The sequence below is a fragment of the Mus caroli genome, unplaced genomic scaffold, assembly GCF_978045245.1.
Source record: "Mus caroli unplaced genomic scaffold, Mus_caroli_1 scaffold_18, whole genome shotgun sequence".
Lineage (NCBI taxonomy): Eukaryota > Metazoa > Chordata > Mammalia > Rodentia > Muridae > Mus > Mus caroli.
The window spans coordinates 62897172-62911356 of record NW_028227273.1 but is presented as its reverse complement, the minus strand read 5'-3'; the positions used below and the strand labels follow the sequence as shown (position 1 = coordinate 62911356).

Below are 14185 nucleotides of genomic sequence, written 5' to 3'. Positions count from 1 at the left end.
ATCCATACCGGGCATGGTGGCGCACGCCTTTAATCCCAGTACTTGGGAGGCAGAGGCAGGCGGATTTCTGAGTTCGAGGCCAGCCTGGTCTACAGAATGAGTTCCAGGACAGCCAGGGCTACACAGAGAAACCCTGTCTCAAAAAAACAAAACAAAACAAAACAAAAGGAACCAAAAAACCAAACAGATCCAATTATTTTACTCTTGCGTATGTGTGTCTGTCTGATTTTGCCATGTGTGGAGTGTCTATGGAAACCAGAAGAGGTTATCAGATTCCCCTGGAGCTGGAGTTACAGGTGGTTGTGAGCCACCATGTAGGTACTAGGAACTGAACCTTGGTCCTCTGCAACAACAGCAAGCGCTCTAAACCGTGGAACCTCCTTTCCAGCCCCCATGGTTGCATTTGAGACAGGATCCTGTGTATCCCAGGGTAGCTTCGAACTTGCTACATAGCTGAGGGTGACCTTGAACTCTGATTCCTCTGAGCACTGGGTTTCCAGGCACATTGCACCACGCACGCACACACCCCTTGTCTTAGCAGGTGCTGGGGGCTGAGCCCAGGCCTTCCTGTTGGCAAGCACAAGGCCAACTGAGCCTACTTTTATTGCTTAATATGGTTAACTTGTCTCATTCCTCCAGCCCTGAACCGGTCCCGGGAGTTTGCATCGAGGCCCGGGGTCTGCCCAACAGCTGAAGCAGAGCCACTTAGCCCTTCATGCAGCTTGGATACAGACTGCTCTGGACTTCAGAAGTGCTGTTCCTGGCCAGGGGGCCGTCACTGTGTGTCCCCCACTCCCACAGGTAGGGGTGCAAAGAGGAGGGTCTCCAGACAACATCGATCTGGGGAAGGTGGTAGCCACATTTCCCTGGGAAGCCTGGAGCTGGGAGTAGGGTGGACAGGGGGGTCTGCCTGTTCCCACGGGTGGTCCCTAGAGCCCTGAGAGAGTTAAATGTGTGGGGAGAAAGCAGTGGCAGGCAGAGCCATGGCCATTTGTTAGGGAAGGCAAGGGTTGGCACAGTAGTGGGCTTATTGGAACTGTATCCCTTGAGGAAACACAGACCTGCTTATATCTCACAGCCCAGAGCAGCTTCAGGGAGTCTGGCACATGTGCCCACTCTTTCAGAAAGTTCTCTCTGCCTAGGGGGCTGTATTAGGAACAGAGGTGGACCAATGCACATAACTCAAGAAATACAGAAAACTAATATATATATGTATATATATATATATATATATATATATATGCATATATACCACATGTACTATATTGTCCTATTAGTATATAGCCATTAACTTACCACATATAGTATCAAGGATTAATATATTATAATTCTTCTCTATTCCCATTATACTCCTGAACTGCAGCTGGCCCTCGTATTTAAAGGCTCTGTATTCTGAATTATTTAAAACATTTGAAAAATGTTTTGTGGTTGATGTGTGTCCTAAACAGGAAGACCTGATGTGGGCACATTGGTAGTAGACTTGTAATGATATTTTTTTTAAATCACTGTTCCCTAAACAATGCATATACAGAGACTGTCGGGCATTTATTTACATTGCACTCAGCACTATCCAGAGACATTTAGAGAGTCTGGGAGAGAGTTTGCTGACATGCAAACCCTTGTCCACTTTAAATAGTTATTTATTTATTTATATTTTTTATGTGTATGAGTGTTTTGCCTGTGTGTATGGTACCCACCAAGGTCAGAAGGCGGCATGGGGCTTGCCTGGGACTGGAGTTACAGACGGTTGGAGCAACTGTGTGGGTGCTGGAAATTGACTCAGGTCCTCTAGAGGAACATCCAGAACTCTTATCCACTGAGCCATCTCTCCAGCCCAACTTGTTCAGTTTACATGGGACTTGGACATCTGCAGACTCTGGTGACCCCCGGGAGTCTTGGAACCCATGTTTCCTGTTTCTAAGGGTAACTGAATAGACTGGATATACGAATGTTACATGTGCTTCAAGTGACAGCATCCACTGTCTAGTATGCAGTCACGTATGACATTCTAATGTCAGGCACTAATACTATTCACCTAGACAGCAGGTGACGTCTAATGTAAATGGTGTTACAGAGAATACCACACACCATACTGAAAGACCCCCCTCGGGAAGGCGCGCAACCAGTAGAACGCTGAGACTGAACTTGCTGTAACTACACGAGGCTTTAATGGCACACAAACACACAAACAACAAAGGAGCACTTAAGCCAGCATGCTGGGGTCAAAATTCATGCACTGCGCAGGGGGCAGAGGAGTTCGACCCCGGCCCAAACTTTTTACAGGCTTATAAAGGCAAAAACCACAAACCAAAAGGGGGGGGGAGCTGAAAGAATTTGCGCAGTTACACATGATTGGCTTATTTAAATGCCGGCGAGGTGATTACAAATTAACAGGGTAGTACGTGCCGGCTAAGGTGTAGGGAGGCACAAGGGCTTGGGACTTCTCCAGGTCAGCAGGACACCTGGTCAATGTATGATTTATGGTGGGCTATAGAGAGGCGCTGCCCAGGAGATGCCATCCTGCCAGATGGCCATTTGGTCCGTCCTGATAGCCCTGGCTAGTTCCTGCATTCTCTTTTTTATCTTTTATGGCCGGACATTCTTAGCTACAGGGTGGGTTTGGCTGTACCTGGACCCGCCTGGGTCTATTCTTCAGCCCTGAATTTCTTGAACGTAGATACCACATGCTATAAGACCCAAAATTATAAGTTTTTGCTCTTCAATACCATTTGCTGTCAGTGTAAGGAAGCAACAGTGTATTGCACTGATTTTATGTTACATTATAACAAAGACTGAACTGTGTCCCAAGGGTCTCTCTTCAAGCAAGGTCTTTGACTTCACAGGTGGGAGCCAGTGGTCCTTTTAGCAACAGGAAGAGTGCAGACAGCAGGAAGCTCCCTGCAGGCATTTTATAGAGAAAGGTGATCTCCTGCCTTCCAGGCCCTGCTGACCACCCATGGCCTCTGGTGGCTGTGCCCTGTGCCCAGGATTGTAACTCATTGGCTTCTGACCTGCAGGTACAGAGAAGAGCATGGTGAGCTGGTACAATGTGACTGTGCTGGTGAAGATGGGCTTTGAGGACCTGCAGCGAGAGGACCCTGGGCTCCGGAACCACACTCGCCTGCTCTACTCTTTGGTGAGCGATGGTTACAAATGTCATGTTTCTCCTTGGGCAGACAGAGAGGGGAGACATCCCCTCAGTGTCCTGAGTGACTGACCCTGAAGCAAACTTGAATTCTTAACAAAAGTAAATCAGCGTCCCCTGTAACCCCTAACCCATGGGGCATGCAGACAGGACGATCAGGCAGACAGGACGATCAGGAGGAGTTCGAGGCCATCCATGGCTATATAGCAAGTTCAAGGTCAGCCTAGGCTACTTGAGACTGTCTCAAAAAACAAACAAACCAAAATCCAGAGAGACACAGTAGAATGTCTGTGATCAGAGTGTGGTTATTTTGAATTCTGACGTCTGCACCTGGTGTGTGGGATGGGGCAAGCCTCCTTGAGCTGCTCAGTATGGCCTTAGCCCCTCAGCCCCCAACCCTGAAGTGCCCATTCTCACTTTGTAGAATCCTAGTGTGTCCTGTTTAGGCCAGGAGCATCCCCCAGTATGACAACCAAACATGGCTCCAGGCAGTGCCCAATATCCCTTGAGGTCAAAGCTACCCTGGTAGAGACCCCTTCATTGCAGCCATACTTCAGGCATACCACAGCTATTTCTAGTCAGGATATCTCTCTATGGCAGCATTGTCCCGACTTGGGGATCCTACTCCACTATGCCTTTAAACAGCAGCAGGGCACACACACACACACACACACACACACACACACACACACACACACACCCGCTATGCCTTTTAACAGCAGCCTGCTCTCTTACAGTCAACTGTGGATAAAAGGCTGTACACATGGAGGGCCCAGTGGGGTTTGCTGCCCTGCTGCTGGCTTACCACAGCGTAATGAGTCCAGCAAGGGGTGACAATTTCCATTCTGCATCTCTAGGTCCCACAGACAATGTCCCACGGGTGCAAGGCTAAGAACGGGATCCCTCAGTCACTACACCTACCAGCCAGGCACGCTAACCCTGTCCTTGTACCTGTGAGGTGATGTTGTTGTCCTAGAGGGTCTTCTGCAATCTTACCTCTGCCTAGAAGCTCTGTGGTGCCCACGATCCTTGTTTGCTATTGGCTTGTTGAGAGCCAACCCATGGGGCCAATAGGAGCCCAGCTCTGCAGCCAGGCCACCAGGGTACAGAGCCCAGCCTGGCATCTGCTGTGTGATCTTGGATAAATTGTTTCACCTCTCTGTGCCTGAGATATTCATCCACTCAATGCAAGCGATCATAATTCCATGTGGAGCAGCAGCTGTGGTTTAAACAGTATCTGGGAACCGATATCTGGGACCGTATCTGAGTAACTCGAGGAAGGAAGGTTAATTTGGGCTCACAGGATGCAGTCCATGGAATGGTACGGTGCACATTCAGAGTGTGTCTTCTCACCTCAGGATTTAATCACCGAAAGTGTCAAGTCTCTGAGCGTCTGTTGGTTAACCTATCAAGTTGACAGTATTAACCATCACAGCCTACAAGGCGTTTGTAGCAATTCCTGACACACTAGGCCCTGAGACCTGTCACTTGAACCCACTGTTTCTGTAACCCTGCAGTTGCCTTCCTCCTGAGGGAGTCAGCTTGCCCAGGCAGGCTCCTGGCTACAGCAGCTGCAGGCTCCCGGGCAACTAAAGGGTTCCAACAGGGGATGGGTGGATCTTGGCTTACCTCCTGAGTTAGTTACACTCTGTCTCCTGGGAAGGGATCCAGGTCTCTGGCCCCACAGAGTCAGGTCTGTTTACAAACCTGCTTTGGAGACACCAGTCGGGGTGTGCAGTGCCAACATGCCTGGTGTCCCTAGGGTCGAGATGCTGAGATGCAGGCTAACCGGGAAGCATCCTACAAAGATTTGAAATAAAACAAAAAACCAAAGTACTGTCGATCTAAAATAACATAGGAGAGCTGGAGGCCTCACCTTCTAGTGGCCACTCCTTACCTCTATATTCCCTACCTATATTATTCTATGTAAGAGGCCAGGTTTCTGCAGGGGTGGGGGCTGAGGTCCACAGCTTTGCAGGCCACCTGGGGCTACCCCAGTAAAGCGTTACTGGCTATAAATGGTTTGGCAGAAAGGGCTCTCTCTGGCTCCATGGGCTAGAAAAATCTGTCATCAGGGTAAGTGATGTTCCCTCTGGAGACTGAGAGCCCAAAAGAGCAAAGCTCTTCCTCTTAGCTTGTATGGCCATCTATCCCCTAGGCCTCGTCACACTGTCCTTACTCTGAGCATGTCCAGCTGTGTGTCCACATTTTGCCGTATGATGGATTGAAGTGGACTCTCACTAAGTCGCTCAGGCTGGGTCTCAGACTCCTGGGACTGGGTGATCTTTCTGCTTTAGCCCCTCAAGTGGCCAGGATACAGGCATATGCTATTGTACCCAGCTCAAATGTACCCTTTTAATCATGACAACATCAAGGTCCACCCTCAGCTTATCCAGGCACACCTATGTCCAACTGAGGCTCACCTGATGCTGGAGAGCAGGGCTTCACACCTGAGTTTGTGTGGGGCTGAATCTACATATAGAAGCTGAAGCCACTCTGATTTTCTGGGAAGGTCACAAATGTAAGATACTGTAGCAGCCCTCTTCCTCCTCCTCCTCCTCCTCCTCCTCCTTTCTCCTATCCTTCCTCTTTCTCTTTTCCCTCCTCCTCTTCTCCCTCCTCCTGCTCTCCTTCCTCCTCCTGCCCTTCCTCCTCCTGCTCTCCGTCTTCCCCCTCTTCCTCCTCTTCTCCCTTCTCCTCCTGCTCTCCCTCCTTCTCCTCTCCCTCCTCCTCCTCCTCTTCTCCCTTCTCCTCCTGCTCTCCCTCCTTCTCCTCTCCCCCCTCCTCTTCCTCTTCCTGCTCTCCCTCTTCTTCCTGCTCCTCCTCTACTTCCTCCTGTTCTTCTTTTTCATCATCTTCATCTCCTATAAGCAATCTCCTGTAGCCCAGGCTAGCCTTGAACTCACCAGGTCATCAAATATGACCTTGAACTTGATTCTCCTGGCTCCACCTTCCAAGTGGTAGAATTACAGGTGTATGCCACTATGCCCAGTTAATGTGGTGCTGAGGATCAAACCTGGGGCTTCATGAATGCTAGACAAACAACCCAGCCTCATAACATTTCTTTACTGTTGGGTAGACAAGTGCGTGTGTGTGCTCATGCGTGTGTGTGTGTGTGTGTGTGTGTGTGTGTGTGTTTCAGCGTCCCTTGCCTCCGGCTCCTTCCCCCTGCACGGGATGTCCTTCCACCATTGATCCCTCTGGTTCTGCTTCCCAGGTTACCAGTGCCTTGCAGCCTCTGAACCCAGCTGTACACTACCTGACCTCAACTGGTGGCAGGGACACATTCACCACTGTGTCATGGCTACTGGTGGGCTTTCCACGGCTCATGACAGTAGCCAATTTCTCCGTCATGTTGGATGGCATGGTGAATCGGGTCTATGAGGTGGTCAGCATCCAGGTGCAAGGTGAGCCTGCCCTCTGGGGACACTGCCAAGCCGACTCTGAGGCTAGAGCTGCTCCTGTTAAAGCAGCCTACACTCTGTGGATTTTCACTGGGTGGTTAGGGGAGGGGAGGAGGGTCCCGATTGGCAAGGTATGGCTCTAGGTTGGAGCCTGTTGTATCAAGAGGTCATCGTGATCCAATTGCTTATCTCCATAAATCACGTTTAGAAAGTAGAATATGCATGAAGATAAATAGCTAAAGACCACACACTTACTTTCCCCCAGGAGAAGGGGTTGGTGCTTTGTGGGTGACTATGAGTTTATGTGTAAACATATTTAGATATGCTCTTTTCATCCTGGAAAGAGTGGCTTTATATGAGGCCAGTGTTCTGGGGGGTGGGGGGAAGGACGACAGACACAAGAGGGAGGGCCAGGCCATCTGGAAATGTTGGGCGATGTTCCAGATTCTTCTCAGCTCAGGAAACTTCTGGTTCCTTTGGTTTACTCTTAGACCTCTCATGCTATGACCACCGAGGCTCAGGCCAGCCCCAGAGCCGTGCGCATGGGCTATACAGCCGCCATACAGCCATATCCCATACAGCTGCCTGGGATCACTGAGTGAGCATGCTCAGGCTGAAATAGCTTCAGGGTTATCTCACCAGTTCCCCCTTTTCCACAGATGTGAACGAGTGTCTTCACAGTGAGCTGCAAGCCTGCTCTGTAGGAGAGCAGTGCCGCAACCTGGAGGGCTCCTACCAATGTGTGTCTTCCCAGCGGCTGAACCACACAGATGAAGGTACTGCTGGAGTCCTCAGGAGTCAGGAGAGGGATAAAGAAAGCAGGTCTAGGGTAGATGGCGTATGGGCCTCAAGTAGTCCAGCTATCTTCCCACGAGTGTGTGAGGTCTAGGCTCCAAAGCCAGGAGCAGAGGAAGGTCATGGTAGGCTGGGAGGTGGAAGAGAACCTGATGAGTCATGGACAGGTAAGGGAGACTTATTCATTGACACTCAGGCCACTGGGAAGGAAGGCAGGAGCAGGCACTTAGGCACATGCAGGCACACATAGGCCACATACAGGCACAGACACAGGCCAATGTACAGGTCTCAGGCGGACACACACACACACACACACACACGCAAGCTGGTGAAGGCACAATGCTCTGACCTCAAGGCCATAGTTAAGTGGGATCACACAAATTGACATTCTTCCAGGAATGCAGGAATGGTTACATTCCATCGCCACATATCCCCCCCCCCCCCATCCCGCATGTCAGTATTGGCCGTTTTGTGCTGATTCCCAGCCCCTGCTAGACATCCAGCATTAGGCCTCTGGACGTGCAGATCCATCAGCGCCATGTTGTCTAAACATAAGCTGTCTGTACAGCCCTTTGGTTCCTCTGCTCCCGGGTGCAGAATGGCTGCTGGGTCCCTGCAGCCTTGCCTACTCTCCTAGCGGTGTGCAGTCAATCCTTGACATGGCAACTGTCTGGTTAATGCATGGCCCATACAGGAAATGCAGTGTCCAGTCACACATGGAGAGTGGGCATGGGAGGCACAGGAAAGGGACAGTTACAAATTTCCCAAGGTGATGAAAGATGTTATTTAAAAAGAAAAATCACAAACATTCCATCTTACCCAATGAAGACCCAGGAGCCAGAGGCTGCAGTGAAAGCCTTGTTAGATCAGAGAGGCAGAGAAAGCACCTGGCTGACCTTCCAACTCCATCGAAGTCCCAGAAAGAAAAAGCTGCTTCTGCTTCCTCCTCCTCCTCCTCCTCCTTCTCCTCCTCTTCTTTCTTCTTCTTCTTCTTCTTCTTCTTCTTCTTCTTCTTCTTCTTCTTCTTCTTCTTCTTCTTCTTCTTCTTCATCATCTTCTTCTTCTTCCTATCTTAAATACCCTTCAGCTCAAAGACCCTCCTTTCTCTTTCCTGGGTTTTCCTATGTTTACTCCCTGTCTGCTGGTTTCTTGCTCTACCTCTTGACCTATGGTTGACTTTATTTAGCTCTTGTTTACATAAAGTTCTTGGGTTAAAGGTATGTACAAGGGCTGAGCCACACTACAACAAGACTTTTCCAGTTGACAATGTGATCGAATATTCTAGAACAAACGGAGATAGACTTAAGGGACATTTATATCAATCCCAAAGGGATGACCTGGTTCATCTCTGGCTTTGTATGGGTATCATAAAGACCAAGCTGGAGGTGGGGACAGAGAGGCTATGGGGACTTTGAACACACACACATACACACACTAGTGTGTGATCCACAACAACAACCCACCCCTGCACTACCTTGCACCAGCTTGGCCAGCCTCCCTTTCCTCCCACCTCCCATAAGCATCAAACCTTCATTCTGATATCCAAAATAACATACCCCGTTATTGTCCCTTTGTAGCCAAGGTAACTTCTCCTTAATATCCAGTCTCCAGTCTCTAAACTGTGGTATTCTCTTCATTATCATCTTTAAAGTCCAAGCCTGTGTCTCAGCTGTCCTTACCACTTATCTCTGAGAGCTCTGGAGCTATTTACTTTAAATTGTATCGTTTTTCCTTCTGCCTCTGCTTCCACCCCTTGTCATCACAGGTATTCTGGCCTCCCTCAGCCCAGGGGGGTGCATTATCTCCGGTGCTTCCTGGTGCTGGGTGGGGACCAATTTGAGACCTAGACAGAGACCCCATGCCATCCTATGGACTGAACTTTGTGACTATCTCCCTGGAAAGTCCATGAGATCCTGTGACAGGGACTCATCTTTAAGTGGGGGTGCTCTTCTTGTCAGCCCTGACCCCATTAGTGCTTGGTAGGGCTAAGAGTACTTCAGAGAGTGGTCCTAGGTGTATATATACACAGACAGCAGAGTGGACCTCACAGCCAGGGTGAAGGCAGCTCTGGCTCTGCCCTTTGCAACCTGGAGACTCTGTGTCTCTTCTTAAGGGTACCCTGGCTGGATTCTGGATAGGATGTGAAGTATCATCTCTTAGCCTCCTATGGCCCCTGGTGGTCACCTAATCTCCTGGTGTTTTCTCCCCAGATCTCTCAATTCCACGCACAGTGCATTACTTCATGGTGCATCATGGTGCTGGGTAGGGAAGGATTAGAGACCTAGATAGAAACCTCATGCCACCATCTCCCTTCTTAGTGGGAGAAACCCATGGAGTTTTGTGTGCATGAGCTCTGCTGAAACTTCCCTGTGTCCCTCTTTCCCCTGAAGGTGACAGGTCATGTCACTCAACTTTAGTAACAGAAAGGTAGTGGACCATACCCCAGGGCTCAGATCTCTTGAGAAAATGCCAGACATAGTGTGATGGTTTGTATATACTTTGGTCGGAGAATGGCACTATTAAGAGGTGTGGCCTTGTTGGAGTAGGTGTGTCATTGTGGGCATGGGCTTTAAAACCCTCATCCTAGCTGCCTGGAAGTCAGTCTTCTCCTAGCTGCCTTTGGAACAAGATGTAGAACTCTCAGCTCTTCCTGCACCATGCCTGCCTGGATGCTGCCATGCTCCCGCCCTAATGATAATGGACTGAACCTCTGAACCTGTTAGCCAGCCCCAATAAAATGTTGTCCTTATAAGACAACAATGTTGCCTTGGTCATGGTGTCTGTTCACAGCAATAAAACCCAAACTAAGACACATAGTGAGGTTGCACTATGCATCTCTGCAATATAAGGACCTTGAAGGTTCCATTCCTAGGGTCCCCTGGTCTTGCAAATGAAGACAGACAACTAGCAACTCCATTCTGCCTTCAAAGGCCTTCTATCTGAGGAGCCCAGGAACTTTAGGCTTCTGAAAAATTGCATGCCTACCTCACACACTGTAATTCCAGGGAGCTTGCTGTGTGCTCTCATGTTTCAGAGATTCCCTGGTCTGTAGATTCTGAGTACCCTGTCCTTGTAGTGGGTAGACAGGCTGTAACACTGTCATTTTGACTGTGGTCAATGGTCTGATAAGATGCTAGGCTCTCTCTGCAATTACTTTTGCTACCAGTTAAATTGGGCTGTGCCATAGGCAGAATAAGCCCCTAGTAGCCTTCCATATCAAGGACTGAGGATGGATGGGGGACAAGACAAAGGAAGGTTTCTCTAGATGGAAGAGGGCTGTACGTGTGCGTGTGCATGTGCATGTGTGTGTGTGTGTTTCCAGACTTGAGAGTTCAAACCAGTTTTTGCTGCATGTATTTTAAATTTAGAAGCTAATACAAAGGGGCAATCTGTTGGACTGGCTCAGCCATACAAGTCGCTGGAAAATACAGCATAAATTCCAGATGCATTTCTTGTGAAATTAGTCACCCAACAGATGGTCCATGGGGCAGCTGGATTCTTGCACAAGACAACAGCCAAAAGAAGTCTTGCATGATTTGCCCTTGCTATTCTAGGGATGTGTCCTGCCTTGAGGAAGGTCTGGATCCTCCCCTATATAATCTCCATGCTTGATTGGCACCTGCCAGCTTTTTAGCTGCCACCATTTGTGGCCTGGTGGGGCAGGAGTGCCAACTGCCAAAGTGAACAGGGCTGGCTTGGAGTAAGAGGAATGATCCCTCAGGCAATCCTTGTGGCTCCCATTTGAGTTTGATTTCAATAACCGGAATGTTTGCTTGAGTCTGTCTTCGATGCTTCACATTCCACAAGACTTGGGTGTCAAGCTGCTGGATGCAAAAGAAAAGAGGAACAGAGTTTGACAGAGAGATCTCATGAAGTGGTGTCCCCGTGTCCCTGATCAGAAAGAGATGGCTCAGGGCCACCCAGAAGGAACAAGAGTCCAGAACCATAGCCCTGGTGACTCTGATGAACAGCTCCAAAAGGATCACTGAATTTTGGGATTCTGTCCCCAGCCACAGCATGGGGAGAGCCACAGAGCTTTTGGCCTGGATTTTGGAAGATCAGGGTTTCTTTCTGTAGCACTTTGCTGTGTGAACAGAGATCTACACACCTGACATAAGGCTCTAACAATGGACCGAAGAGAGGGCTCCAAGCCTAGCATAGGTTCACCCACAGGCATATGGGATGGCTCCCAAACAGCCACATCAACAACAAATCTCATAGCAGCGTGGACGATGACGCCACCCCCATACTTGCTTAGACATAGCCCCCATCCAGTAAGCCTTCTATCTTCTAGCACCTGCTTAGAACACTTCCAGCTGGGAGCAGGGCTGAAGGAAGACATGGCTGGGATCTCAGGTGATGGTCTAACAACCTTCCTTGTCCCTTTCTTCCATGAAGGAGAGTCATCAGAACAGACCTTTGGGGTCTCTCTCAGGGGGCCACAGGTGTTCTGGTGACGATGTTGTCCCCTACAATGGAGGACAGAGGGTGTGGGGACACTCTCAGATCGTGGGAAACCTCACGCTGTTTCCTAGGACCATGGTAAACTTCAGAGTAATCATTGGAAGGAGGCATCCTGATTGGTGGAGGATGGATCCAAGTTCCTGGGAAAGAGGTGGTGAGGTGTGTTTTTATCTTAAAACACCACAGAAGGGTTCTACAGAGACAGGTTGGCCTTAGGGTGCTGGAGCTCCCTCACAAGTTTTTCTGCCTAGTGTGGAAGGCTGCCTGGAAACTCACTCAACAGGACTTGAGGATGTATAACCACCCTGTAGTCGCTGGAACAAAGTACCTTGGACAGTGCAGCTTAAATCGCGGAAACCGTCCTCTCGAAGTCCAGGAGACCACGAGCTCACGACAGACATCACTGGGCCAGATGGTTGGATTGAGGGTCCTCTGGGTGGCTCTGGGATGATTCGCTCCCTGCCTTTTCTGATGGCTGCCTGCACTCCTTGGCTCGTGGCACTTCTCTAGCCTTTGATGTCAGCGCCTTCGGTTCCTTCTCCACTCTGTCCTCATGTGACCTTTCGTTCTTGCTGTGTTAACTGTCCCTCTGACCCTCTGCTATGAAGGCACCTGTGATTACATGTAGGACCACCCTAGATTTCATCACACCAGCTCTTTTCTACATAAGAGCCCTGGGGCTTTGGCCCTGGCCTCTCTCAAGGTCACCGTGCATTCTCCGCCCTGTGTTTGAATAGCTTTGGAGCAGGACGTTCTGCCTCAAACTGCACACAAGGCTTAGTGGCCTTACTGACTGGTTTATTTCCCCAACTGTATCTTACAAGCTCTCATAAAAAAGATGTTGGGAAACCATATTATTTAAGAGGGTTTTCCCCCTTTAGTATGGCTTTTACAAAATACTTTTAAGTCCTGATTGTTTATTCTTTTTAGCAGAACTGAAATTCTGGTGTAGAAACTCTGATAGCACCCACTTCTTACATAGTTCCCACTGCGAGCCGACCACCAGGGAGCCAGAGCTCCTGGTCCACCCGAAGCAGAGCTTGAGTTCCACTTTAGTTATAGAGTGGATGCTGTTTAGTACTTTGCTTGCTCTGCAGAACTCATGTTTAGATGGGAAAGTGAAAACGGGGCTGTGGAGGAAACCCTGTCTGACTCACAAGCCAATGGCTAAAGACAATCAGGATAAAATCCTTGTGGACACGTAGTTGGCATGACCGTAGCCTGGCAACACATGTCAAGCCCGTATTTTACACACACACACACACCCTGGCCACAGCACAGAACAATGGCCTTCACTATAGGCCTCTTTTGGTCATGGTTTCATGGTTCCCATAGACTGTTCTAACTTCTGTGTGTGGGTGCATGCAGAGGCCAAGCAACAGTACCAGATGACTTCCTACCTACCATGTAACTCGCTTTAGTGTCTATGCCTCTGTGGTGTGTGTACACATGTGCCTGTATTTATTGGTGCATGCATGTGCCCATACACATATGCACATTCACACACGGAGGCCTGAGCTTGCCACTAGGAGTCTTCCTCAATTTCTATCCACTATACCCTTTGAGGCAGGGTCTCTCATGGGCCAGAGCCTGTCAGTGTGATTCGTCTAGCTTCACTAGCCAGCTTGCTCTAGGTGAGAGGCAGTGGTCCCCTATCCCCATCTAGGAAGTACTGGAGTTACAGGCAGCTGCCATGATTACCAGGCATTTACATGGGTTTGAGGATCTGCTCCCCCCCACACACACACCTGCTCACTTTTGAGGCAATCAGTTAATCTACTGAGCCATCTTCTCAGCCTTCAACCTTTGTTTTTAAACTAAGTAAATTAGTTAATTATTGTAAGATGAGCTAGTGTTGTTCTGAGCATTGGTCACCCTGCTGGGTGAGCAGGTAGGATGAAAGCTGAGATGCCTCCTCTCTGAAGTCCATGTTTATTTTTCCCCAGATTGCCCTCCAATCCGAGATTTCATGGCACTTAATGTCACCAGCAGCAGTTTCCATGTGTCCTGGAGTTTGAATTCCACTCAGAACCACACTTTCCACGTTCAAGTGTACAAAGGCAAAGAGATACTCAGAAGCGATTGGATAAGGGGCCACACTATGGCTGTGTCTGAGTTGGAGGCTGGAGTACTTTACAGCGTGAGGACTAGCTACCTGGGGTGCCAGGCCAATGTTTCTGCCACACTGGTTGTCAAGACAGGTAAGGCACTAGTCTGAAAGCCGTGCTTCCTGGAGTGGGCTTTTCTGTCCCAGAGTTCTGGGACCCTAGCATGTCACACAATTCCTCCTGAATGCAGAGCGGGAGGGTTGTCTACTTGCATGAGCTCTGATCCTCTGGTGATCCCACACTGGACAGAGTGCTGCATGGTGCTTACA

General features: G+C 49.3%; 1 protein-coding gene across 2 annotated transcripts in view; it reads left to right on the top strand.

The window, feature by feature from the left end:
* The window catches only part of Umodl1 (uromodulin like 1), a 56219-nt gene that overhangs the window by 11455 nt on the left and 30579 nt on the right, over nucleotides 1-14185 (top strand). For both annotated transcript variants that reach the window (XM_021149285.3, XM_021149284.2), the window contains exons 3-7: nucleotides 640-801; nucleotides 3018-3136; nucleotides 6363-6552; nucleotides 7209-7325; nucleotides 13755-14009. In XM_021149285.3, coding sequence (XP_021004944.1) covers nucleotides 640-801; nucleotides 3018-3136; nucleotides 6363-6552; nucleotides 7209-7325; nucleotides 13755-14009 — 843 coding nt within the window. The remainder of the gene's footprint in view (nucleotides 1-639; nucleotides 802-3017; nucleotides 3137-6362; nucleotides 6553-7208; nucleotides 7326-13754; nucleotides 14010-14185) is intronic.